This window comes from Argentina anserina, chromosome 7, assembly GCF_933775445.1.
Source record: "Argentina anserina chromosome 7, drPotAnse1.1, whole genome shotgun sequence".
NCBI classification, from domain to species: domain Eukaryota; kingdom Viridiplantae; phylum Streptophyta; class Magnoliopsida; order Rosales; family Rosaceae; genus Argentina; species Argentina anserina.
Genome location: NC_065878.1, coordinates 6735583 through 6761268, shown reverse-complemented (window position 1 = coordinate 6761268; position 25686 = coordinate 6735583). Strand labels below are relative to the sequence as shown.

General features: G+C 36.2%; 3 protein-coding genes across 4 annotated transcripts in view; 1 reads left to right on the top strand and 2 right to left on the bottom strand.

The window, feature by feature from the left end:
* Positions 1 to 25686, top strand: part of LOC126802151 (uncharacterized) — a 334978-nt gene that overhangs the window by 5935 nt on the left and 303357 nt on the right. The window lies entirely within an intron of this gene.
* Positions 99 to 25686, bottom strand: part of LOC126802143 (rust resistance kinase Lr10-like) — a 222949-nt gene continuing 197361 nt past the window's right edge. The window contains exon 4 of the mRNA XM_050529703.1: positions 99 to 321. Within this exon, the coding sequence (XP_050385660.1) occupies positions 318 to 321 (4 nt within the window). The 3' untranslated portion in view covers positions 99 to 317. The remainder of the gene's footprint in view (positions 322 to 25686) is intronic.
* LOC126802152 (rust resistance kinase Lr10-like) lies at positions 7490 to 9309 on the bottom strand. Its single transcript, XM_050529715.1, has 3 exons — positions 9157 to 9309; positions 8793 to 8819; positions 7490 to 8705 (listed from the first exon to the last, which is right to left on the bottom strand). Exons 1-3 carry the CDS (start codon positions 9167 to 9169, stop codon positions 7594 to 7596), a joined length of 1152 nt encoding a protein of 383 aa, XP_050385672.1. The 5' UTR covers positions 9170 to 9309; the 3' UTR covers positions 7490 to 7593.

Here is a 25686-nt window from a genome sequence, read left to right as displayed (position 1 = left end):
TCATTGGAATTGAAGCATAAGCTTGTTAATTAGGGTGGAGCTGTTGCCAATTTCATGATTACATAACACAATTATCACTAGCTTAACTTGTATGGATCTGCACTCTTAACTCAATATTTGGTTCTGGAACCTGGAGAAAGTTACAAGACACGTACGGAAGCATTGATGCAGCAAAGTAATGGAAAGATACATTATTTGAAGTTCATTCACAGTACATCTTTATCACTACAGTAACTGCAATAGTAGCTAATCTGAAATTTTAAAAGCTAGAAGAAGTGACGTGACTGGTAGCAGCTGGGTAGCTGATCATCAGTTCATCACCTACCAGAAAGAGTACATGTCAGCTCCACGTTTGAATATACTGGAACCAAGTTGTTTACAGGCGTCTGTTGCGGGCATTCAGGCATCTGTTGCGGGCACAGAAAAGGCTTTGGCGGCATTTCGATGTCTTGAACATCACCTGCAAGCATCTGCACGACTCTTTTCATTGAAGGTCGATCATTTGGTTTCATTTGGATGCACCACAAGGCGGTTATAATCATTTTTTTGATTAATTCTTGCTCCTCTTCTGTAGCATCGCCAATCTCCAAGTCTTTCCCATCATTGTATTGATCATGAACCCATGAGTGAAAGTAAATCTGGCTGGGTTGATCAGCATATGCATTTAGATTTTTCCTTCTGCTTGCCATTTCCATCAACAACATTCCAAAACTATAAACATCAGCTTTGTATGAAACACGACCAATGTTCTTATAGAACAACTCCGGAGCCATGTATCCCACGGTGCCTCTTGCTGCCATTGTAGAGATGATACTGTTATTGGCCGGGTATAGTTTTGCCAGCCCAAAGTCAGAGATCTTTGGGATAAAATTCTCATCAAGTAGAATATTGTGAGGCTTGATATCAAAATGTAGAATTTGCATTTCACAACCTTGATGCAAATATTCAATACCCTGAGCTACCCCACATTTTAGACAGACAAATTGAGTGACAGATGAAGGGACGAAGTGGGTGAAGCTTCGAAACCCCAATTTCAGTGAGTGAGAACAGAGAGACGAATATGATTTTGGGTGTTTGAGAGCAAATTTGGCCCCGAGGTGAGTTTTTTATAAGCAGCGAGTGGAACATAAACAATATATTGGAATTAAAAGGAAAATTTACAAGCAAACTAAACGAAATGAATGAAAATGGCAAAAGAACAAATGACATAGTGCCGTTTGTATATCCACCATACCAAACATGTGAAAGAACAGTTTTGCAACAAGTTTATGACAAATTCGTAGAAGAACAACACGACTAAAGTTTTCAGAAAGGCAAAGGATCAAACTAAAACGTCCACAAGATAAGTACTTTTTACATTTCTGCGAAGTTACAATTTTACAAACACAATAAAGAAGGTGATGCTTGTGTCACCGGCCCAAAATATAACAAACAAACAACCCAAAATAGAAACAACAAATGTGGTAACAAATATTCTAAAACAATCTCGGATGAAAACGTTACTCGAAAACACTGATACAAGACATGAGAATAAGATGCATGAAGGGGAACACGAACACAAACTCTCAAATGAGGCTCCTAGCTCCAGAAATAATAATTAAACATGTAAATGAACTAAGGTAGGGTGAGCGTCGTCCTCGCTTGCCTAATAGGGCCAGCCCGCCCATGAGGGTTGAAAAAGCAGGTAGGGATATAAAACATATTTTTACAAAACATTGAGGGTAAGTTTCTAGCCAGAGAAAAATCATATTTAAATCAATTATGCAAGTTTAGGAAATAATCATGCTAAAACATTTTCGGCGCGCCAAAAGTAGGGTAAGGCAAATTTAACTACAAGCAATGTTCGACTGATCCTAGCGACTAAATAGTCCCAACTACACGTCTGTTATAATAACAGAGTAGCGAGAGTATCCATTTAAATGGAATGTCCTCAATAATATAGAAAAGAATGAATTCAAAATAAATAGGATTACCTAGAATGCTAGGGTCCTTCACTCTCAGGTCAACACACGCGATAATTCACTACTTATTGTATCTCGAAATCGTGTCTAATGTCGGGTTTTCACAACATTTAATGCATTATAAAACATTCAACCGAGAAATAGACTGTAATTAATAATCGGTCAAATACAACGTAGGAGAGTTAGCTCTTATACCTGGAATGACGTGCATAATCCCAACTGTTATCTAAAACCCATCATATAACTATTGCTACTACTGCTGCTCCAAGTCTCTGAATGATCCTCATAACATCCAGTATGAGTTCATGAGGTATAAAAGAGTCAACAACAAAGTTGTATATTGAAAATAAGTTGACTCGATCATTTTTCTCTAGTTTGACCAAGAAAGTCAAAGGTTGATTTTACATTGACCAAGTCTTTCTTGGGTTGACCAGGAGTTGATTAAGTTGACCAACTAATTTTTGACTAATTCCCGAATGACTCGAAAATAGTCAAACTATAGGTATCGAACGATAATAAGCATGCTTTAGAGTTAAACATACCCTAAGTTACACGAATTCTCGATTCTCAAACCGGACGAGAATCAGAACTATTAAATAGTCGTAACTAATTGTTACGTCTAATTGTCGCCAACTTAAAATTATAATTTCACTAAGTTACCTTAGTTAAAAAATAAAACCGTTGAAATTATTTAGAAAATAGTAAAAATGTAACTTGGGATAAAACAGTAAAATGGTAATTTGAAAACAATAATTTTGTTAGGGGTATTTCAATAATTTCACATCATTGTAAAACAGAAAAAAGATAAGACTGTTACTGTAAAAACCTAACTTTTCACCTTATCTCTCCGATCACAAATCTGGCTACTAAATCCAACTCTGATCAAGCCCAAATCAACAAACAACAAATTCCCAAGATTCACAACAAATCCAGCAAGTTCAGAAACACAAGAATTTATGAAATTAGGGTAGAATTGCTACCTCCACAAATTGAAAACGCATAGCCGAGGCTGCTGCTTCTCTTTCGATCCCAAACCAAGCGGGTTTGAGGTTTGGAAACTCACTAGAGGCATCGAGACATCCTTCTGTAGCTTGAGAGATCATTGCCAAAGTTGATTTCTCGACAGAGACATAACATAACAAGGAAGAGAATGATTAAAACTCGAATTGAGGGATTTGGAAAAAGAACTCAACCCATAAAATGGAATGGGTATTAGAGAATTACAGAAAAGAAGGTAAAAGGGTCGCCGGAGCCATTGATTCTTGCCTGAGACAGGGAGGACGCCGACGGTGGTGCGGCAATGACACAACCCAGAAAATAAGAAATTGAATTTAGCTTCAAATCAATGAAACCAAAGGTAGAAATGGATTGAGGATTAAGATAGAGGCTGGGTCTTACCTAAACGAAGGATTTAGGAGGCTTCGAAACTCGTTGGAGCTTCACGGTGGCGCTGCAACTCTGATTTCGCCTCACTGTACCGATCTTGATTTCCACCAGAAAATGGGTTGTTGGGTAATCGATGGATATCAACATGGATAGAAAGAAAAGGCGAGTTCCACTGTGAGCTTGCTTGTGGCAGACACCACCGAACGACAACAGTATGTGGCAGAGAGAGAATGGCGATGGTTCGGTGGAGGAAGAAGAAATAGAAGAAGAAAAATAATGAAGAGAAATGAGGGAGGAGAAGACACGGGGAAGAAAAAGAAAAATGAAGTTGGGCCAGGCTTGAGCCCGGGTCAAAAAGAAAACTGGGCTCAGAAATAAAAGCTCCAAAAATTTTAAAACCCAATACTAGTAGGGGTGGGCACGGGACGGACGGGGCTCATCCCACGTCTCATCCTACTCTTTTGAATCGGGACGGGATCGGGACGGGACGATGGTTTTTAAGAATGCATCACACTCGGGATTAATCCCGGTTGAGACGGGACGATGGTTTTTAAGAATGCATCACACTCGGGATTAATCTCAGTTGAGACGGGACGGGATCGGGACGGGACGGGATAAATCCCACCTTCATATGAAATTTAATAAAAACCTATATTTTTACTTTTTCATTAACATAATGAAATTTTAACAAAAAAAATACATATTATGTTCAAAATATTATAATTTACCATTACTATTTGAGTTGATATAATTTTGGAGTTATTAAGAACATAAATTAGTTTCATTTTAATACAAATATATAAGAATTATTAAGTTTTTATTAAAGGTGGGACGAGACGGGACGAAGCGGGATATAAATTATTCGTCCCACGTCCCGTCCCACTATTATGAAACGGGACGGGATCGGGATTTCCGTTTTTTATGCCCACCCCTACCCAATAGAAATAATTTTCAGAATTTATTTAAAACAAACACAAATTTTGAAATTTATAAAAATAAAACCAAGTATCGGAAAAATATTCCAGGAACAGTTCAGAGCTTGTGGTGACATGTAGTTTAATAACGACGTATTAAACTACGTTTTCAACACTTAACATAAATGTCGATTTATTAGTTCTAATGTGTCAGTAATAGAGATTAAAAATCAACTAGAGCTAAGCTGTGAGAATATTCAGTTGTGAGTACTTGAAGTGGTTGGTGAATATTAGTATAAAAGTGCAGTGAGTTTAGAAAAGTGTGGTAGTAAGGTAATAGACATAAAATAATCTCTCCCCCAGAATCAGAAGCTGCAATTTGTAGCTTAAAAAATTGCCTCGGTGTGTGTGTGAAATCTCATATAATCATCTACAATTTCTATTTGCCAAACACTTAGTCAAATTATTTGAGAATTTTAGCCCATGATCTAGCAATAACTCAGTGCCAAACTCGCCCTAAGAGACAAAGTGAGAATTTTACTGTTGAGAGAAAATAAATGCTTTCATTTTATGAGATGTATTTTTAAGGTCTGTTTTTTTTTTTTCATTTTTTGTGGAGGGTATTCTAGTAAATCCAATAATTTAAGCGAGAAACTTGGCTATTTCCCCCGTTTCCCTTTCAAATTTTGAAGAGAATTATATCACAATGCGCTGTATTTATATGTGAAACATTTGACAACATGTTAATGTTGTTTTTTAAAAACTTTTAATAACGTGTTGCGTATTGTTATTTTGAAAGTCTTTACCAACGTGTCTTCCTACTAGTTGTTAATATGTTGAATCGACAACTTTCAAATAACAACACGCAGAATGAATAATTGAAAACTAAATTAACAATATGCTAGCGGTGCATATGCATGGTTGAATATAACTTTTCACAACGCACAAAATAAACATGTAGTCGAAATAGTAATCAACAATGCTCTAAACACGCATGTGGTTATTGTGATGTTGTTGAATGTCATTTTTCTTGTAGTGGATCATACGGCGTGTTACTTCTTCATAATTTTTTGCTGGACCCAGAGATTTTAATGACGAAGAAACAATTACTGTCACTATCTTTCTACGTGAAGCCCCAGCCAACCTGCTGGATTTTACATATTTACGTGAATGCTCCCCCCATCGATGAGGTCTTGGTCAATGACAGATTTAGCTGGGGACCCGTGGTTGCAGTTCTTGAACATCGATTAGGAAAATGAAACATGAAGGGGACTTGCACGAGAATTACCCGTTATTCCGTTAATGCAGATTGGGACGAAAGCGTCACAATTATTTATGCCATAGAAATTTCGTTCAAAAACTTCGAAGTCTTGACAATTATTCATAGCAACTTGTATATTTTGGAAAACGATCCAGGATGCTCGCAATACCCATCAAACCGTGCATGGTGTCCCAATATTTTTCAAACAAAATGAACATCTTTAGAGCCATTTCTTGCACTTCAATACTTCGCGTCAAAAAAAAAAATTCTCTGACCCATGCCAATCATAAATTGCTAGGCAAGTGCAGCGGACATGGTCTTGCGGTCTTGCTCTCTACATCAGCTCAGAATTGATACAGCGTGCGTCTTGTTGCCCGACTAAAGAATGATCGACCAAGCCCACAGTCAAGTTTCGCCTCTCGGATTGATCGGGCAAACCTTATCGTTATACCCATGACACTTTTGTATTTCTAATTTTATCCCTAGCGGAGTAGCATACTCCTCCTCTTTTTCCAAGCTTCTCCAAACCATCAACGAGATAATTCACACCCATTTTTGTATAGATACCAAGCCTCCAGAGAGTCAGGGGGAATTCTCCCTAATCAGAAATCCTCTTCAACAGTGGTGATATTATCATTCACCGAATCACTGCCAAATTGGCTAGGGAATCAGATGGTTTGATTGAGGTCTTCAAGGATTTAGGGATTTTTGGGGATGGTTTCTTCAGAACTAGAGACTTGGATTGATTACAAGCCTAAATTTGATTTAAAAGAAGACTGCGTTAAGTTGAAATTGGACTAGAAATTGGGGTATGCATATACAATGTTTTTTTTTTTGAATAAATCTGACTAGCAATGTTGCCCGCTTGCTACGAGTTGTGAACACAGTTTAACTCCATTTGTTCAATTAAATTCGAATACTGCAATTTAGCCTTTGGCGTGCTGTAGTTTGTTTTACTGTAATCTGAAGACAAAAAATAAGTAGACCATAGTCACCGCATCACTTAGTTAAACGTGGTTGCTGGTCGGAAGCACTGAAGGCAAAGAATTCTACTAACAGTCGCATGATCAATGCATCACATTCGGAAATATAATCAACGAAGCAACTCGATATAGAACTATTACTATCAATCGGAAAAAACCATTGAGAAAATAAATTACACCACCTCAAAACTCTGACCCTAAAATCCCTTCTTGCTACCTACTGGTTTCTGCTCTCTCTCTCTCTCTATTTCTAAAATTGAACTCTGATCTACTAATAAGGATACTGTGGAGTGGAGAGTGAGCTTGATTCTAATCAAGAAGCGGGAAACCTAATAGTGATCTACAAATCTCTTCCAAAGCCTAATAGTACAGTATTGTAGCAAATCAAGTGAAATCATACAAAGATGATAACACGTACAAACCCAAAACCTCTTACCTGACTCCCAAACCTTTTACCACCTTCATTTCATATATCTTTTGAAGAAAAATCACCCGACTCAAAAGACGTCCTCTAGAAGTTGTTTTGGTGTGGCACATACACTGGTCCATCATCACACAAGCAAGTGGCGTAAGGTCATATGCGTCATTCACAAAACCATGGCAGCCAAGCAAAAACGCAGAACGACAGGGGCATCCTCATAGCCCTGATGAATAGTTGATCAACAAATAATATATAGTAAATTTGGTTTTTTTTTTAAACATTAGAACAGAGAAAGAAACGAAAACAAAGAGAAGAAAAACAAGGAAAACTGAAAGGCCCCGATTATGTTTCTGATTTCCACCACATTGACATTCGCGTACATTTTATCAAATTAGAGGGCAACGATTTAAGGGTTTTCAAAAATTGTTTTATTTTTATTTTTATTTTGAAACCTTGATTTTGACTTTTTTTTATAATTGTAACATTTCTTTGCTAGTAGGAAACAAACGTCCAAAATCTGGGGTAATGATCAACAGCTAAAAAAAATACATGCTAGTACAGTATTCAAAACCCAAACGCGAACTAAGAGAACTAAGCTGAAAATGTTTGACATACAAGCTACCTGAATACAACAAGGATAATTTAAGTAAAGATATCAGTCATATTATTATTCTAACTCACAAATTACTTCTAGATGGGGATTTAACTTTCTTGCAGGTGTTGTTGTATTTGTTCCTGTTGAACCTTGAGATGCAAAAGGATTTGGAGGCATGTTTAAGTTTTCTCCTTCTTCCAACATCTGAACCACCCCATGCATAGAAGGACGATCTATAGGGTGCCACTGAATGCACCAGAGACCTACAATAGCAAGCCTCTTTGCTATCTTAGCATCTCCTTCTTCCCCAACATGGATTCGAATGTCTTCGCCTTCTTCCAGTAGATTATAGATCCATTCCGGGTAGTACACTTCAGTTATGTCCTCTGTGGTTGAACGGATGTTCTTTCGGCCTCCCACCATCTCCAGCAGTAACATGCCATAACTATACACATCTGACTTATAGGACACATTTCCAAAGTTTCTGGAGAAGACTTCAGGTGCAATGTACCCCATTGTTCCCCGAGCTGTAGTCATTGACACTATACTCTGATCCTTAGAACACAACTTGGCCAAACCAAAATCAGAAATCTTTGGGGTGAAGTTATTGTCAAGCAAAACATTATGGGGCTTGATATCAAAATGGAGGATTCGTTGATCGCATCCTTGGTGCAAATATTCAATTCCTTTCGCTATGCCTAGAGCAATATCTTGCAACTTATCCCAACCAAGGAAAGCATTATTATTGTCTGCTGTTGAAATGAAATCTTGCAGTGAACCATTAGGTAAGAAGTCATAAACAAGAGCTCGTCTAAACCCATCAGCGCAAAATCCTACCAAGCGGACCACATTGACATGGTGGATATGACCCATTGTTCCCACTTCATTTACAAACTCTTCCCCATCCCCCTTAGTATTATTAAGGACTTTCACAGCAACAAAACATTCAGAAGAAAGCTTTCCCTTATAAACAGTTCCATAGGCTCCTTGGCCTAGTTTGTCCTTAAACTGATCTGTAATCCTCTTGATATCTGCATAAGAGTATCTGCTTGGTTTGAGGGCTCTGTAATTCTTTAAGAATACTTCAATTTTAAGTTGATTATCCTTTTCTTTTCTCGCAGAATTGTAGACACGATAAGCTGCCGCAGTAAGTAGTACAAGTAGAAATGAACCGAGGGATGCACCTATACAGTTTTGCACTTTTGCTGTCAGTAAATATTGCCATTAGATATCGAAATGTAACAGAGGAATAAGCTAATTAAATAACTCACCTGTTGCTATTGAATTTATATGTGAATCTGTAAAAAATAATAACAACATTAGACCACCATATTTGTCAGATTAATTTTGAATGCGAGTTATGAGCTTTTAATACAACAATGTGCAGCTATTACATCGTAGGGAGCCAAGTAACTGAGCTTGATATGCTTCCGTATAGTATATCGATTGATTAAGTATATAATTTTGTATACCATGTCCTGTGCAAATATGCTAACGAAATGAAATGTGATCTGCATCTGCTAATTACCTAATATGTATATATGTGTCAATTCATGATTAAAAGAATCATCATGATTTAAATGTGTGATTGAAATGAGTGGCCAATGTAGCCAAATATATATGGTGCTTTTTTACCTCTTTTCCTCATTTGAAGGCATGGTAATTCTGTACTTCTGTTGTTATTGTTCTTCAATCGACATTCGTAACCTTCACATTGACTACAATTTGGTGTCAACCAGGCCAATTCAAGAAAAAAAAAGAATCAGCATCCCACCATATATCCGGAACTGAGTCACGACTGGAATTCTTTGTACAAGACAGAAGAAACGAGTTCCCAATGTCACTTGAAGAATAAGTCGAATAGAATTGGTACCCTGGACCTTTTAAGCAGGGGACTGGATCTAAATAGTTAGTCGATTTAGCTGAAGAACAATTCAATAAGGTAATATTAGCAAGGTCTTGTAAATAGACGAAGGGAGAGATTGACATGTTGATGTTGTGGAGTTCGAATAGCCTCAGCACCAAGCAATTCTCCGGGTCATATAGGTGGATTTGCTGATTCACATAGTCTATGGTTTTGATTGCGAATTTGGCTCGGTTTGGCAGCTCAAGAATAGTTTCCTTCTTTTCATTGCAGGATACAAGAAACCCAGGATACGCACACTGACCTTTGAGGCTAAAAGGCAATCTGATAGTTGGGCCATGTTTCCCGCACTTGGATTCTCTGCAGATGTCTTCTTTTTCACAAAGCACTCTCGATGAGAAAGCAAGGAAGATGAAGCAAAAGAAAGAGAGGAGAGTTTGCAGCATTTTTGAATTCTGAGGTTATGATGCTAGTGGCCAATGGGTTTCTGATAAATCTGACAAATTTCAAATGGCTTTAAAATAAAAGGACTCTGGGATCCCTTTGACTGCTTACTTTTGACTCTGGGAGAAATCTCATGTACGAGTTCCCCAGATCTGAAGAATTATGGGAAGCGCCTTGGAACCTTCAGAGCCCCAATTTGTTTGCACGTGTCGGAACAGTCTAGAATCAGGGGTCCAAATTACAGAGTTAACGAGGGTTACTGTCGTTAACTCGTCAGAGAAATTTAAAAAGTTTTAATTTTTTAATTTTTTTTTATTTAAGTTTTGGGGAAAGAATGTTTTCGGGGAGAAGATTCGGAAGTTTTTTTTCGTGTTCTATATATCAGCTTCGATGATTCCCGACTATCCCATCTTTGGGAGCCATTCAATATTTGATCTATCTAAGAAGCTTCATGAGTTGAATGGTTGTAGTGATGGTCTCATACTCTCATAGGTGCTGGAGATCGAATTTCATAAGATCAGAGGTACCACGATCAGATATGGAATTTGGTGGAGTCATCTGGAATTGGAAAAGGCTCAGGAACTAATTTATTGTATCGGGTTGTTCTTCATCTTAATTTGGTTGATTGGGTTGCTCTTCATCTATGACTATTAATGTGGGCGTGGTACTGTGGTAGGCATGAACCCTTGTATCCCTCAATTTGGTTGACTGGGTTTCTCGTTGCCTCTGTCTTTAAGAGGTCACTTCCACAACCAACAGCCTGAGGGATGTGAGTTGATTAAGAAGAAAGGGGTCCTAAACCCTACCTAAGGAGCGATGAGAGTAGGGCTGGATTCAGTTCCACCGGTTCGTTTTAAGAGCACTAGCCGAAAATCGAAATTGAGGTTTTCAGTTTTGTATTTTCTTGAAATCGAAACCATAAAAAATATCTAAACACCGTTGTTTCGATTAATTTATAATTCGGTTCGGTTCGGTTTCGGTTTAGTTTCGGTTCAATTTCAGTTCAATTTCGGTTTCGGTTACATAACTTACTATCCATAATAACTTTTCACACTTAACCTAAAATTAAAGAGAAGTGTAAACTACAAGTTTAGTATTTCAGATTAATAGAATAAGTAAACTAGATAGCGATAAGTTACAAAGAATAAATAAAATCAATTAAGTTATGATTGAATATTAACCAAAATGTAATATTTAATGAACTAAAGATCGGGAGTAATTAAGTTAGATATTTTGAGATATAATCATGTAAAATCATGTATATCGATGTAACTCTCAACCAATTAAAGCATGAGCACACCTATCAGTATATTAAAATATTAATAATTATACGTATATGTTGATTCGGTTTGGTTCGGTTCGGTTTAATCGGTTTTCTACACAGGAGAAACTGCAAACCGAAATTGATATTATTTCCAAAACCGATTGAGCGGTTTTGTTCGATTTCGGTTTCTCGGTGTCAGTTCGGTGCGGTTTTAGTTGGTTTTCGATTTTTCAATGTCTAAAAGTCCACCCCTAAATGAGAGACGGTGTAGCATAATTACGTCGGCCTCTGCCGTTCCTAATAAAACAAAGAAACATGAAGAAGGCGCTTCAGGCTGTGTGTGAGGGGGGGGGGGGGTCAAGTAGAATAGTCCACCAAATCTTTTGAATTTGCACTCCTGGTCATACCATTAATCATTTTCATTTGTGTTTTAGAAAGAAAATAAATTTATAACACATGTTACTAAATACAAAATTCGACTTAATAAAAGATAAAGCAACAATGTGTGTTGCAAAAATAACGAATTGTTACAGAAAAATGTAATACGCATCAAATATAGAGAAATATCATCTTTATTCATTTGATAATGAGGCATTATATATAGGCATTACATTGGTATACCGTTAAATAAAGGATTGTATATCAGTTTTTATCTAGACTAACATATACTAATTAGGACAAGATACACCAGAAGATTACAGAGAGTAATTCTCCTACAACACTCCCCCTTGTATCGCGATCCTAATGTGTCATGGTGCATAACCGTTGCCTCGGTAAAAAAACCTTGTCAAACAAAACATAAACCTATTGGGTAAAATAAAAAGTTTGGTCGAAGGGAAAAAGAGCATAACACACCAACTACAATTGAAGATAACATGTGGTATAGACTCCCCATGAAGTCTGCAAAACAACTCACCTGAAAGGTAACTCAATCTCAGAGTTTAGATCAATAGCGTATACGAACGCTTTTCACATTTTTCAAAAGTAGCAATGGGTCAATGATTTGAATATCAAATCTAGCGAAACATTCTTAAATCAAACATGTACATTTATCCGTACACTTATACCAACTTAATTCAAGAGTTTGCAATGAAAATCAGATTCACGCGTAGTATGACCTTTACACACTTGAACAGTCATAACTTCTTCGATGCAATAGGTATCGATAAACCGTAAAACGTTCTAGAAAGTAGACACCCGTGGCTTTTCAATGATATATTCTTCACAACCTAGTTCATTCTGAGTTGATTACAAAGCTTTGTCGAAGTTGACTCAGCTGCAGGTTCCAGACATATTCGTCCTATTTTATTAAAACAGCTATAACTTACTCAAGATAATATATATGGTCCAATGATTCATATCCCTAGAAAATACACATATAAAGATTTCCAATGGTACTAAATTCACTATTTTCCAACAAGTATATGTCCTATAGGTCCCATGGAAGTTGACATACGAATCTCGGCAGATTCTGACATCGTTTCATTAAAGTATTTTGTGTTGGGATATAGGATTTAACGTCATAACATGCTGTGATCAAGTACTGACATATGTGTGGGCACACTCAACCATCATCTTGGCCTAATGAGTTTAAACCGAATGAGATATCGAGTCAAGTATATTACAACAAGTACATCATACACATATCATACTTAAATATGAAGATTTTCATCTTTTAAGACTTATCATCGCTCATACGGCGGAAACACATCTTTTATGACTTCGACATATTCTTGGAATACTTGTAGGCATTGGCTTAACATCCTTACTACCTTTAGCCAACCGATGAATAACATCATCAATAACGGTCATCACTTTCAAGACCTAGTATTCTCAAGATCCTTTTATTTTAAGTACAACTGCATTCAATATTGCATATTCCCAGACAGTTATGGGTAAATTACTTACACGTAATGAGGGCCATAACTATAAGATTTAATTGCATAATTATCGCTCATGCTCATCCATTCATGCAAAATGAACATGGGGTTACGGGGATGTCCAATCCCGGCTATACAATAAAAAGTCTTCGAACTGAATTATCCTGCATTGTCAAGGTGGTGAGCCCTAAGTTTTGAGCAAGGAGCTTCGGAAAGTAGCATTTGGCTCTTAGTTCATTAAGAGTCCATCACACTTCATTTTAATATCCATATCTTTATCAAGTTATCGCACTATGTGGTCTAGAGGCACTTGAATTAGGTTAAAACCAATCCATGCAAATTTTTTATCCACATTTCTTAACTTAGTCCTAACAGAGATGATCTGTGACCACAAGCTGCAAATTCAATTGTTTTGGAAACCACCTAACTGATAAGGTATTATGAGAACAAATTGTCTCAGATTTGATTCCAGGGCATTTTGTCAGAGAGTTTGCGTCATAAGGTTAGTCTAAACTCTTATCTTTCTCACTACACTTAACAAATGTATAATGATCGGTTCGATTACTCGAGATCAATATTAACCCTGTAAGCATCGTTAGTAGTATAAAGCAAGATGGTATCGTTCACAAACCGGGGATCAATCCAGGGTAAAGAATCACAAACATTTAACAACGAATTCATAAGAGTTTAAAAGATTTGAGATATATTTCGGATCAAACAGAAAATAAACCTAAACTAATATATACATGTGATCAACCAACCAACACATGATGAATGAACAATGAGGCCGTGCCTCTATATATAGGCCTTCATGTCGTCCCAATAAGGAGATAGAATCAGTTTGGGAAGCTGAAATCTTCTTTGATATGGACTTTGAGTCTTGAACTCCAAATCCAACTTGATGTAGGAAACCAAATCCTTGGGAGACAACTAAGGGTTGCACGAAAAATCTCCATGTTCAACTAGGAAATACTAGGCCAGCCTCTCTTCTCTCCTTATCCAACTCGGACATGATCTCCTTGACCAACAAGGAATGCATCACAACTCCACTACTCTTTGTCCATCTATGATTTTTTTTCCTGAAAAAAAATCGACAATTAAGGAATAGGAAAGAATGAAAATAAGAAAGTAGAATCCTAGTCGAGTAAGGAATCATAGCTCAATAAAAACTTTTAACACTTAACACAATTTCATCATCAAATTCATACATATTCGGCATAGCTCCATACTAAATAACAAATATGAACCTAAAACAACTAAATAAAAAGTAACAAAACATAAGAATATGACATATATATATATATATATTAAGAATGTCACACTTTGTGCTCCTATCATTAAAATGAGATGATTTGTTTTTATACTGGGGTAATAAGTTGTGACATTTCTAATTAATGATGAGAAATTATACTTTTTATAATTTGCCCTAATATTATCTCAATTTGTGTTTTGGTTTTAGCCTTAATTTTACAGTAATTTCTTCCGATAATTTTACATCATATATTCCTTTTCTAGCGAGTGGAGTATTGATCCTTTTGAGCTACATGTACGTAATATAGAGACTAGATAAACTTGACAGGGCAAACGCTCTCTCGATCAATTAAGTACATGAACCGAACGACGTTAGCCACTCTACTATTAATTACAGATTGACGAAGACTTTAACTGCAAAACTATGCATACCATCTCGCGCCAACTTAAAAAAAAAACAAAAACAAAAAAACACTTTAAAATTCCCCATTTAAAAAAAATCATATTAAAATGTATTAAATATTCATTTAAAAATGTATTAAGTATGCATTAAATCATGATCTGTCGAATTTTGTTTTTGAAAAGGGCTAAATTTCTATTAAAATATTGGCTAAATTTCCTCCAAGCTCGATATTTTTAGTCCTTCAGAGGCATTCATCACGACAAGTAGCTTGCAGTTGCTTGGAATTTCATTAGAACTTGTGGAAATTCCGGTGCATTAGCAGTCAATGAAATTTTGCGTCATAAGGTTAGTCTAAACTCTTATCTTTCTCACTACACTTAACAAATGTATAATGATCGGTTCGATTACTCGAGATCAATATTAACCCTGTAAGCATCGTTAGTAGTATAAAGCAAGATGATATCATTCACAAACTGGGAATCAATCCAGAGTAAAGAATCACAAACATTTAACAACGAATTCATAAGAGTTTAAAAGATTTGAGATATATTTCGGATCAAACAGAAAATAAACCTAAACTAATATATACATGTGATCAACCAACCAACACATAAGCAATTACCAAACAAATAACATAAGAACAAAGGTAACAAAATCTACTCTCAATCATGTTCATGCCGTAAGTATCATAGTTCATCTTAAATTCGATCATGCATCAAGTTCCTACTTGGTTCCTAATACATGGATATTACCGAGCTCAACTACTTGTCTTGTTACGAAATCTAACATACCAATTCATCATGCAATTACGTATCACAAAGAGAAATCAACATGTTTAAACACCTATCCAATGTCGAACTTAAGATCATAATCGGTGGAGGAACAAAAGGGACAAACAATTAATCAACTACTTGTATCAAAATCGTTTTTAACTTTGAATGATTAACATATGCGACATCAACTACTTGTCTTAATCACACATGCAATATAAGAACACACCGAAAATTAATTAAGAACATAAATAAATAGAAACTCATGGCATAAAACCTAAAATCATTGAATTAAAATCGAAAACTTTAATTCATCATGTCATTCAAAAGTTACAAATATCTCATAGACAAGAATAAAAATAACTTTAACAAAACCTAAACATAAATCATCCAAGAACAAGAACATAAAAACCCGAAAACTAAACATGAACATCATAGAGTTACACTTTATAATTCTCCTCCCAAGGTTCCTTATAAAGGTAGCACGAAATCTTCAAGAGTATGATATCCTAGGCTCCCAAGCTTTGGACAGAAAATATGGTGAAGGATAGTTAATTCGAATTCTATGGTTCTTGGTGACTGAAAGTATTTGGGCAAAGTTTTGGCTATACTTGTGTGCAAGGTTGGTGATCTTTTTATGTGGAAATGAGGTGCTATATATATAGAAATAAACCCAAGGGAGGCTGACCACAAAGTCCACAGAGTTGAAACCAAATTGGTTGAGGTTTCCTAGATTTTCTCAATTCGGCAGATCTGACCTTTGTGCCTTGTTGTGGCCATAACGTTCTCTAGAAAATAGATATTGAGATGATTCCAACTGGCAATTTCAACTAGACTTCCGTAGCTTTCCATCCATATATCATGTATTTTCGGAATCATTGTGAGCTGTCTAGGGGAGCCCGTCAAAGTTGGATGATCTGCACTGGCAGAATTCTGATTTCTATAAAGATTGAACATTAATTGCACATCTTCTTCGTCCTTTAATGCTGATTTCTTTTGCACAAATTTCTTCCTTTGAATTAGGGAGGCAGCAAAAGTCTTAATTATTTCAGCCATATTTGATTTTTCTTACCTCTTCTCAGTAATTTACTGCATGCCTTCTTTGACTTTCTTACCTCTTCTCATTAATTTGTTGCATGCTTTCTTTGACATTCTTTGGTGCAGGGATTTATGGAAATTCTGATACATATTTGTGCTCTATATGCAGGAGAAACAAGGTCTCAATTTTCCCTCGTAGCCCTTAGATCAAAAGCAAATCAGTGGTTGAATAATTCTGCCGAGCTCACTGGACCTTTGAGTAATGATTCGGTCATATCTCCATGTAGGAATAAGATATTGATTTGATTCCAAATCCTACAGAAACTAGACTAACACAGCTTTTTATCCATTAAAGGTACGTCTTCTAACTCGATCAGAGCTATCCAGGGAAGCCCGTCGAAGTTGGACTACGAATCTTGACAGCATTTTGATTCTTGCATGGCTTGGGCTTTTAAGTGCATATCTTCTTCTCTTTCCTTGTGGAACTAGGATTGCTTTCTTTCTCCAACATGGATTTGTATTTCCTAATAAGAATAAGTACGTTAGAAACAAAGAAATACGAAAGGATGAATCATACTCGAACAAGGAATCATATCTCAACAAAGATTCTTAACACTTAGCACGATTTCATCATCAATTCACTCATAATTTATATAAGCTCTAACTATACACTTATTCATACAAAAGAAACTAAAACATACTGAATAAGAGGTAACAAGGAGTAAGAATAGGGCATAATCACATTAAGAACGTCACACTTTGTACTCCTATCATATAACTGATAGGATTTACATTTGCGGTGTTGACATTACCTGACCAATGACCTATCTCTTTGTTAAAACTAGATCTTACAACATTCTAGGAGGATGTGGCAACAACATGGGTCGATCATCACCATCAATTCCTGTTGGATAACACTTTCCATGTAAGCAAATCTACAATTTTGGAACTTTGCTTCAACATAGTATGTATGGTTGGACATCAAACTCATTCAGCATCGTCATTCTTTGAGATCTCTCATTTTGATTAGTATTGACATTAAGTCGTCCCTCAATGATAATCATCATTTAAGAAAATATATGAGTGAGTATCATTGATCATAGATCAAATTGTGCCAGAACTCGCAATTAACAAGTATTATCGAACCAAGTGGTTTCTTTACACTTTCGTAAGAGCCACGGCTAGTGACACCATCTACTACATTTGTGGAATCACCACGTCACCAACAAAGAGTCACCAACAAAGAATGACTACATGTCCATTTGTTGGACATCAGTCCTTACAGGCATAGTTGTAGCATGTTTCTTTAATCTCGTCACTTCCATTTGTGGGACTATTAGGAACATGATGAGGCACAGTGGGACAAACCACGACAAAACCAAGTCGTTGAACTTGAACAAACTTGTTCTTCTCTCCCCCTAATGATGGGGAGACTGGCTCATCAAAACTAACTAAACGAGATCGCATGTTAAGGTCTTTATATAAGTGAACATAGGTGGAAGTTCATGTCTTATTCAAAGAAAAAATTCAACATCAAATAACTTATCATCATGTGCTTGTGGAGGCGCAATTTGGCACATAAAATATGTGGACGATAAACCGGTAACATAATCCGTTAACAACATGCATATTATTATACTTGAAACACTAACATGTGAATCATTACAAGGGTAACGTCAATGATAGTGTTATAGATGGATACCGTAAACAAGACACGCTACAAACCGTAACTTATGGTTCGAATTGTTAGTTCGTTGGAAGCCTAGGTACATCAACAACCAATACCGAACCTCTGTTCTACCCATCCTTGAATGGTTCACTGACTTTCTGAATCCCGAATGGTACGAAATTTTAGGAGGAGTAAATATGGGTGTTAGGAATCTAATGCCACCAGCCTCACTGTCGGAACCAGTCAGAAAAGCACCGAACCGGCCGGAATACGCACCAGAGGTCAGTGAGCACTTTTTTCGAGCGGTTCACCATGTTCCAGGTCTCCAAAGTGCCTCAACGTTTTTGAGTAGGTAGCCTTGGATGTTAGGAATCAGGGACCGAAGTAGCATCGCAATATCCGGTAGAAAATTAGGTGAACCGGTCCTCACAATGACAAGTCCGCAATCTGTAAATCCTGAAATTGTAGGGTTTTTTCAACTTTTGTCATTGTTTTGGGTACTCCATAACATCTAAGTGTTATGGCTTGTGTTTAACCATGATATATGTATCATCATAATATATTTTATCCCTAAAGTTAATCATAATAAGTCAATTTCGGCTTCCATCTTATGTCACATTCTCTTTAGTGTAGGAGAATGTATGTCACTCCTGAATGTTTCTAAAGAATAGTCTTAGAGATTGAGCATAGTCAACGAAAGATCATAGAAGGGGCTTATGCACTTATTAACATATAGTTACATCTCTATTACTTTGGAGGAATTTTATTGATCAGTTTTAACTTTTTTGCTGAAAAGAATAGCCTAAATGAGTCATTGATTCATTATTCCGAATCATAGTATCGTGAAATAATACAATTCACACTATTTCGACTCATGAGATGTGCTACATCATTAGAAGCGATACATAAGAACTCTTTTACAATGAGTTTTGAGATGATAATGTTGGCAAAATATTGTCTTCAAGTAGCTTATCGTCTTACCAATTTTATTTATGGTTTTGTTATTAATTCAACAACGTAGACAACTACTATGACAAAAATCATTTCATAGGTTCAATTGCTCTCTTGATGCATAAAAACATGTTACTTGAATCATAATGCCATAAGACATATAAACTTGAACACTAAACCACTCTTTGATTCTTTTGTGATGATCTCATCATCGTAGTCACAATTAAAACTAAATCCATTAATAGCTTTAAGTTCTTATAGCTATGCACTCAATGTCTCTTGAACATATTCATAAATAAGAATATAGAGATAAGTATCTTATGTTAAGACATATAAATATCACAAATTAAAGCTCGACAAGTGCATTGATATAGTCTCAAAAGGCCGCATAACGTTATTAAAGGTTTTAGACCCTCAAACGTCATTCATGAGTGATTTTGACATGCAAATATCATGCATATACACCATAGATCCAAATACAAGGATCGATGTTGCCTAGGCGTATCAAAAAAGGGTTGTCGGCATAAAAAAAATAAAGCAAAAAAGGCTAGGAACTCGTGAGGAGGCCATACGGGGTTTATGCGGGGGGCCGTGCAGGGGTCTTGCGGGGGGCCTCGCAGGGGGTTGCATGGGCCGCATGGGGGCTGCGGGGGGCCTCATTGTTGTCACCAAGTCAAATAGCAAGAACCAAGCCCAAACTATATTCAAGGATAAAGGAGTCTCACGCACCATCACCAGGTCAGACCCCGTTGTTGTCATCGTCGGAGGAACACCTAAGTTGTCGCACGTCCAAACTTGTTGGAGCATCTCCCTCCTTGAAGCGTTGTCACCACCATATCGATGGAGGATGACGCATCTTGAATCAACTTGCCCCAATCCATGAAGGAGGATCCAACACGGATCAAACCGATTCGATCCAGTGACGCCACCACAGCCCCGATGCCGCCAGACTTACCGCCACGGATCCGAAGATGACACGTCCAACAGCTCAACTCCAATCCTTCCGCCAACTAACCTCGCGAGAAACCCACCCAGATTCAACTCCCATCGCAATCCTCCTCTTCCTTACCCCCACGATCTCCTTAAACCATCGAGGAGATTGCATTAGCACACCTACAAGGAGGTGACAAGGCATGTCTAACGACGAAAATCGAGCTTGCTGCCGGACAGGGGAACCAGATCTGATTTTTAGGTCAGGCGCATGCAGCGCGTGGGTTGTTTATTCAACCTCAGTAATGTTTCATACTTACATTGTTGTATCTTGAAGGAAGTACGTTATCCAACCCGCTGCAATAGGGTTCAAGTTTTCTATTATGACGTTGTTGTGCTCGCACGCCTTGACTTGAGTCACTCAATCTAATAACCTTATTTTATTATACTTTCTTATTATTTACTATTTTCAGAGATAATATTATAAACTTCCTATAAAAAGTCACATTTGATAGATGTATTTATAAAATAGTCAAGCAAGATTCGTAAATTATAAAAAACAAATTATTTTTCTTAAAATGCTTAAACTGTTGCCCACATATTTTATGAAAATTATACGAATTCTACTACCCAAAATTTCTTTTTTCTAGTTTCATAGAAGAGGTCGCCAATTTCTCCTATCCACCACCTCGGTTTCCCCTCCGCCTTCCTCATGGCCATAGCCGGAGACCTTGATTGCCTCATCGCTGACCGCACCTCCTTTCAGAATCAGAAACGAACATTTATTTCTCTCCATAAAAAACAAACAGAAGATGTGTCTCAATCCAGGCCTTGGCATGCAAAGCATCTCCCTTCATGAATTGGAGGCCGACGACGACGGTGTATCACCCAGCCAGCGATGATGGTCTAAAGGTGACATCCCCATTCCTCTGCCAGTACTCCCGCCATGCTCTGCGAACGCAGATCCAAAGCCAAGGTCGTCAGTCTAAAGGCGACATCCTAGAGTTGCTTTCGTTAGACTAGCCACAGGATTTGCTGACCAGCGTTGGAATTTATTCGTCAACGACTTTAATGGGCTTCTTGAGTTGGTTCTAACCGCTACCTCTTCCTAATTTCATTGACGATCTTGGGAATCTCATCTTGAACATATTGGGCTTCATTTGATGATCTTAGCTTTGTTTCTTTTATGATTGACCCTAGAGCTGGTCGAGCTCAAAAAGGAGAAGAGAGAGCTGCGCAGAGTCAAACTCTTAATAATTTTTGTGGAGAAGAAGAGGAGTGGAGTTTGATTAAAGTTTTGGGGAATTAGGGATTAGGTACCCGTAGTTTTAGGGAATTAGGATTACTATCACACAACCAGCTAAAATTGCTGTCACACTACCTGTTACACTACTAGTTACATTACTCGTCACATAACAAAGTTATTGTGACTAGTAATGTGACTATCAGTTCACCTTTCATATCCATCACATTACATGTCACAGAACAATGTTTGTGTGATTGGTGGTGTGACTGGTAGTGTGACTAATTGTGTACCTGACAAATTTCTTGTGTGACTATTGGTGGTGTTCTGTACGACATCATTAGCGTTGATATTTAGATCATATGAGTATTTTGAGAAGTTAAAGATAACCTAATAGTAGATAAAGGTTCGTTATTTGTAGCCATTTTTCTTCTTCTTCTTCTTCTTCTTCTTCTCCTCGCATTTCTTTTTGTCACAACATAGTCATATAAAATAGTGTGACAGAGTGTGTGATAGGGAGTGTGATAAGGAGTGTGAGGTAATGTGACTGTTATTGTGACTTGTAGTGTGACAATTAGTGTGACATGCCAAGAGAAATGTCTAAATAAGTGAAGGATCAATTTAAAATTCAATGGATATTAGTATGAGTATGCTCGAAATAAAAAGAATAACTAGAATTAGAGAGCCTTGAGCTCTAGTTATGCTAGAATAACTTGGAGCATTACCATAGACGACGAAAACCCCTTGCGAGAGTTTATGCGCCTTGTTTAATAGTTGATTTGAAGTGGGTATGATATCAAATGAATAGGGAGAGAGCGATCTTTCCAATGGTACCGACCACGGTCAAATCTATCGCTGCATAACAAGGTTATGGTCAAAATTAAAAGAAGAAAGAAAAAGAAAATGAGTGTAAGAAAGGGTAAAACAAACCAGAAAATATTAAAAAATTGACTGTTTTCTAACTTTGTTTAAACCATGTTGACTATTTTATAATTTCAGTTAGAGTGACTCTTACACTTCTATAATTACTATTAAACCTCCATCATCATTTTTTTCCTGAATTTTTCGAATTTACCCCTTTAATTTCCATCTACATCTCATTTTATTTTTTCTTTTGTAATTCTCATCTTTTTATGTTTCCAATCTAAAAAGACATTGATTCAATTTTTATTTTCATCTTATTCTTCTCTACTATGAGATTTAATCACTTCAAATTAAAAACAGTAATCTAAATTAATACATATTGGTTTCTTACAATTGATCAACACTAAGATTTTAACACAATAGAAAAATTAGAATTATGACCTGACACTTTATAATTCTACTAGAACAAAGGTTAAATTGAATTTGATTCAACTCCCCCAGACTATAATATGCTTCAATGGAAAATAGAGGTATGTTGTAAATTGAGAGGTGAAGCCATAAATATGAGAGTTTTAAAAAAAATTAAGGTGAGAGTTTATATATAGAAGGGGTAAAATAGAATTTAAATAATTAATGAGGTATAGATAGTAAATATAGAGGTGTATCTAGAATCACTCTTTTCAGTTAAATGGTCAGTTCGATTACTCGACATCAATATTAACCATGTAAGCATCGTAAGTAGTATAAAACAAGAGGGTATCGTTCACAAACCGGAGATCCACCAGGGCAAATAATCACAAACAATTAACACGAATTCACAAAGATATAAAGATTTGGGATATAAGTTTCGAATTTAAGATATAAAAACAGAAAATAAACCTAAGCCAATATATACATGTGATCAACCAATCAACACATAATACATCACCAAAACAAGTTACACAAAGCCACCGAAAATCAACTTCCATTCTCCCTAAGGTTCATGCCGAAATAAGTCAAGAACAACTAAGGTTGGATCATGCAATCTAGGCTCTTATTCGGCATCCTATATGCATAGACACTTAGCATATTGAACTATTGCTACTCGTCATTCATTGAAATCTAACATACTTATCCTACCATACAATTCCAAAGCCACGCATATTGAATCATTAAGCATGTCACTTACTTAACCAACAATCATGCAATTTCGAAACTACATAGTACAAGTCTTTAATCGAACAACCTAAATATCATGCTACTACTCGCATACATAACACATAGATATCGAATTAATCCAAGAACTTGTACGGCAGAAAACCAAAAATCAAGGAACAAAAACCAAAATCGGCATTTTCATATAACTTGAAATCAATAAACAACTTCATAGATAAAGTCGAAATATATTAACAAAATCAAATACATAATCATCCAAGAACATAAACTAAAACAAGAAATCAAACCTAGAAGGGTCATGGTTACACTTTATGATGTCATATTCGGTGTCACAAAGGAGAAACAAGTCTTCTAGGTGAATGGATCTTCAAGCCGAATCGGCACTTGAAGGCAAAGGATGATGAATGTATGATGTAAATGGTTTCAGAATTTTTTGGATTGGTGAGTATGTAATTCATTTGAGCTTTGGATAGTATGTGCGCAAGGTTGATGCTGAATGAACAATGAGGCCGTGCCTCTATATATAGGCCTTCATGTCGTCCCAATAAGGAGATAGAATCAGTTTGGGAAACTGAAATCTTCTTTGATATGGACTTTGAGTCTTGAACTCCAAATCCAACTTGATGTAGGAAACCAAATCCTTGGGAGACAACTAAGGGTTGCACGACAAATCTCCATGTTCAACTAGGAAATGCTAGGCCAGCCTCTCTTCTCTCCTTATCCAACTCGGACATGATCTCCTTGACCAACTAGGAATGCATCACAACTCCACTACTCTTTGTCCATCTATGATTTTTTTTTCCTGAAAAGAAATCGACAATTAAGGAATAAGAAATAATGAAAATAAGAAAGTAGAATCCTAGTCGAGTAAGGAATCATAGCTCAATAAAAACTTCTAACACTTAACACAATTTCATCATCAAATTCATACATATTCGGTATAGCTCCATACTAAATAACAAATATGAACCTAAAACAACTAAATAAAAAGTAACAAAACATAAGAATATGACATATATATATATATATATTAAGAATGTCACACTTTGTGCTCCTATCATTAAAATGAGATGGTTTTTTTTATAATGGGGTAATAAGTTGTGACATTTCTAATTAATGATGAGAAATTATACTATTTTATAATTTTCCCTAATATTATCTCAATTTGTGTTTTGGTTTTAGCCTTAATTTTACAGTAATTTCTTCCGATAATTTTACATCATATATTCCTTTTCTAGCGATTGGAGTATTGATCCTTTTGAGCTACATGTACGTAATATAGAGACTAGATAAACTTGACAGGGCAAACGCTCTCTCGATCAATTAAGTACATGAACCGAACGACGTTAGCCACTCTACTATTAATTACAGATTGACGAAGACTTTAACTGCAAAACTATGCATACCATCTCGCGCCAACTTAAAAAAAACAAAAACAAAAAAACACTTTAAAATTCCCCATTTAAAAAAAATCATATTAAAATGTATTAAATATTCATTTAAAAATGTATTAAGTATGCATTAAATCATGATCTGTCGAATTTTGTTTTTGAAAAGGGCTAAATTTCTATTAAAATATTGGCTAAATTTCCTCCAAGCTCGATATTTTTAGTCCTTCAGAGGCATTCATCACGACAAGTAGCTTGCAGTTGCTTGGAATTTCATTAGAACTTGTGGAAATTCCGGTGCATTAGCAGTCAATGAAATTTTGCTCGGTCATGTTCATATCAATCTCAATCCTCAAATCTTTTTCAATACTATTACTCTAGTGAATTATTGACTGATTCATGCAAGACGTTTCTCGAGTAAGGTTTCAACCTTTCAATTAAGTCTTTTTCGACCAGAAAAGTATAATAAGAATCATATCCCACTCATTGACGAAGACTACTCGGAGATTGATACAAACCTTCTATGCAATTTTTAATTGTTTCATATCTTGTAACTTGTTAATCCACTACTACACATAGAACCATCAATGACATTTTAGGCATGGCATTTTTTTAAAGTCATTGAAAGTAGATTTAATGGTGTTTTTTTTCTCTTAATAAAACACCATTAAATTTTGAGTCTTTATTTTAAAGATATGTTTATGGCGTTTGTAAATGCCTATGTACTTCCGAAATTTAAGAGAGTTCTGTAAATGTCATAGAAATTTATTTGATGGCATTGTATGACGTTTGGTACATGCATGTCATTAAACTTAATACAATGGCGTGTTTCAAACGCTATGATAATAGATTTTATGGCGTTTGAAACCATTAAATTGCTTCCAAAAGGGATGGCGTCGGTTTTTATGACGTTAATCAATACCATTGAAAAACGCCATAGAATTCAGAGCCTTTTGATGTATATGTGTGCAGTAGTGATTAATGCACCCTACGTATTATTCAAGAAGCAACTTTTACTTTGTAGACTCAATTTTCTAGTGAAACCTTAGTT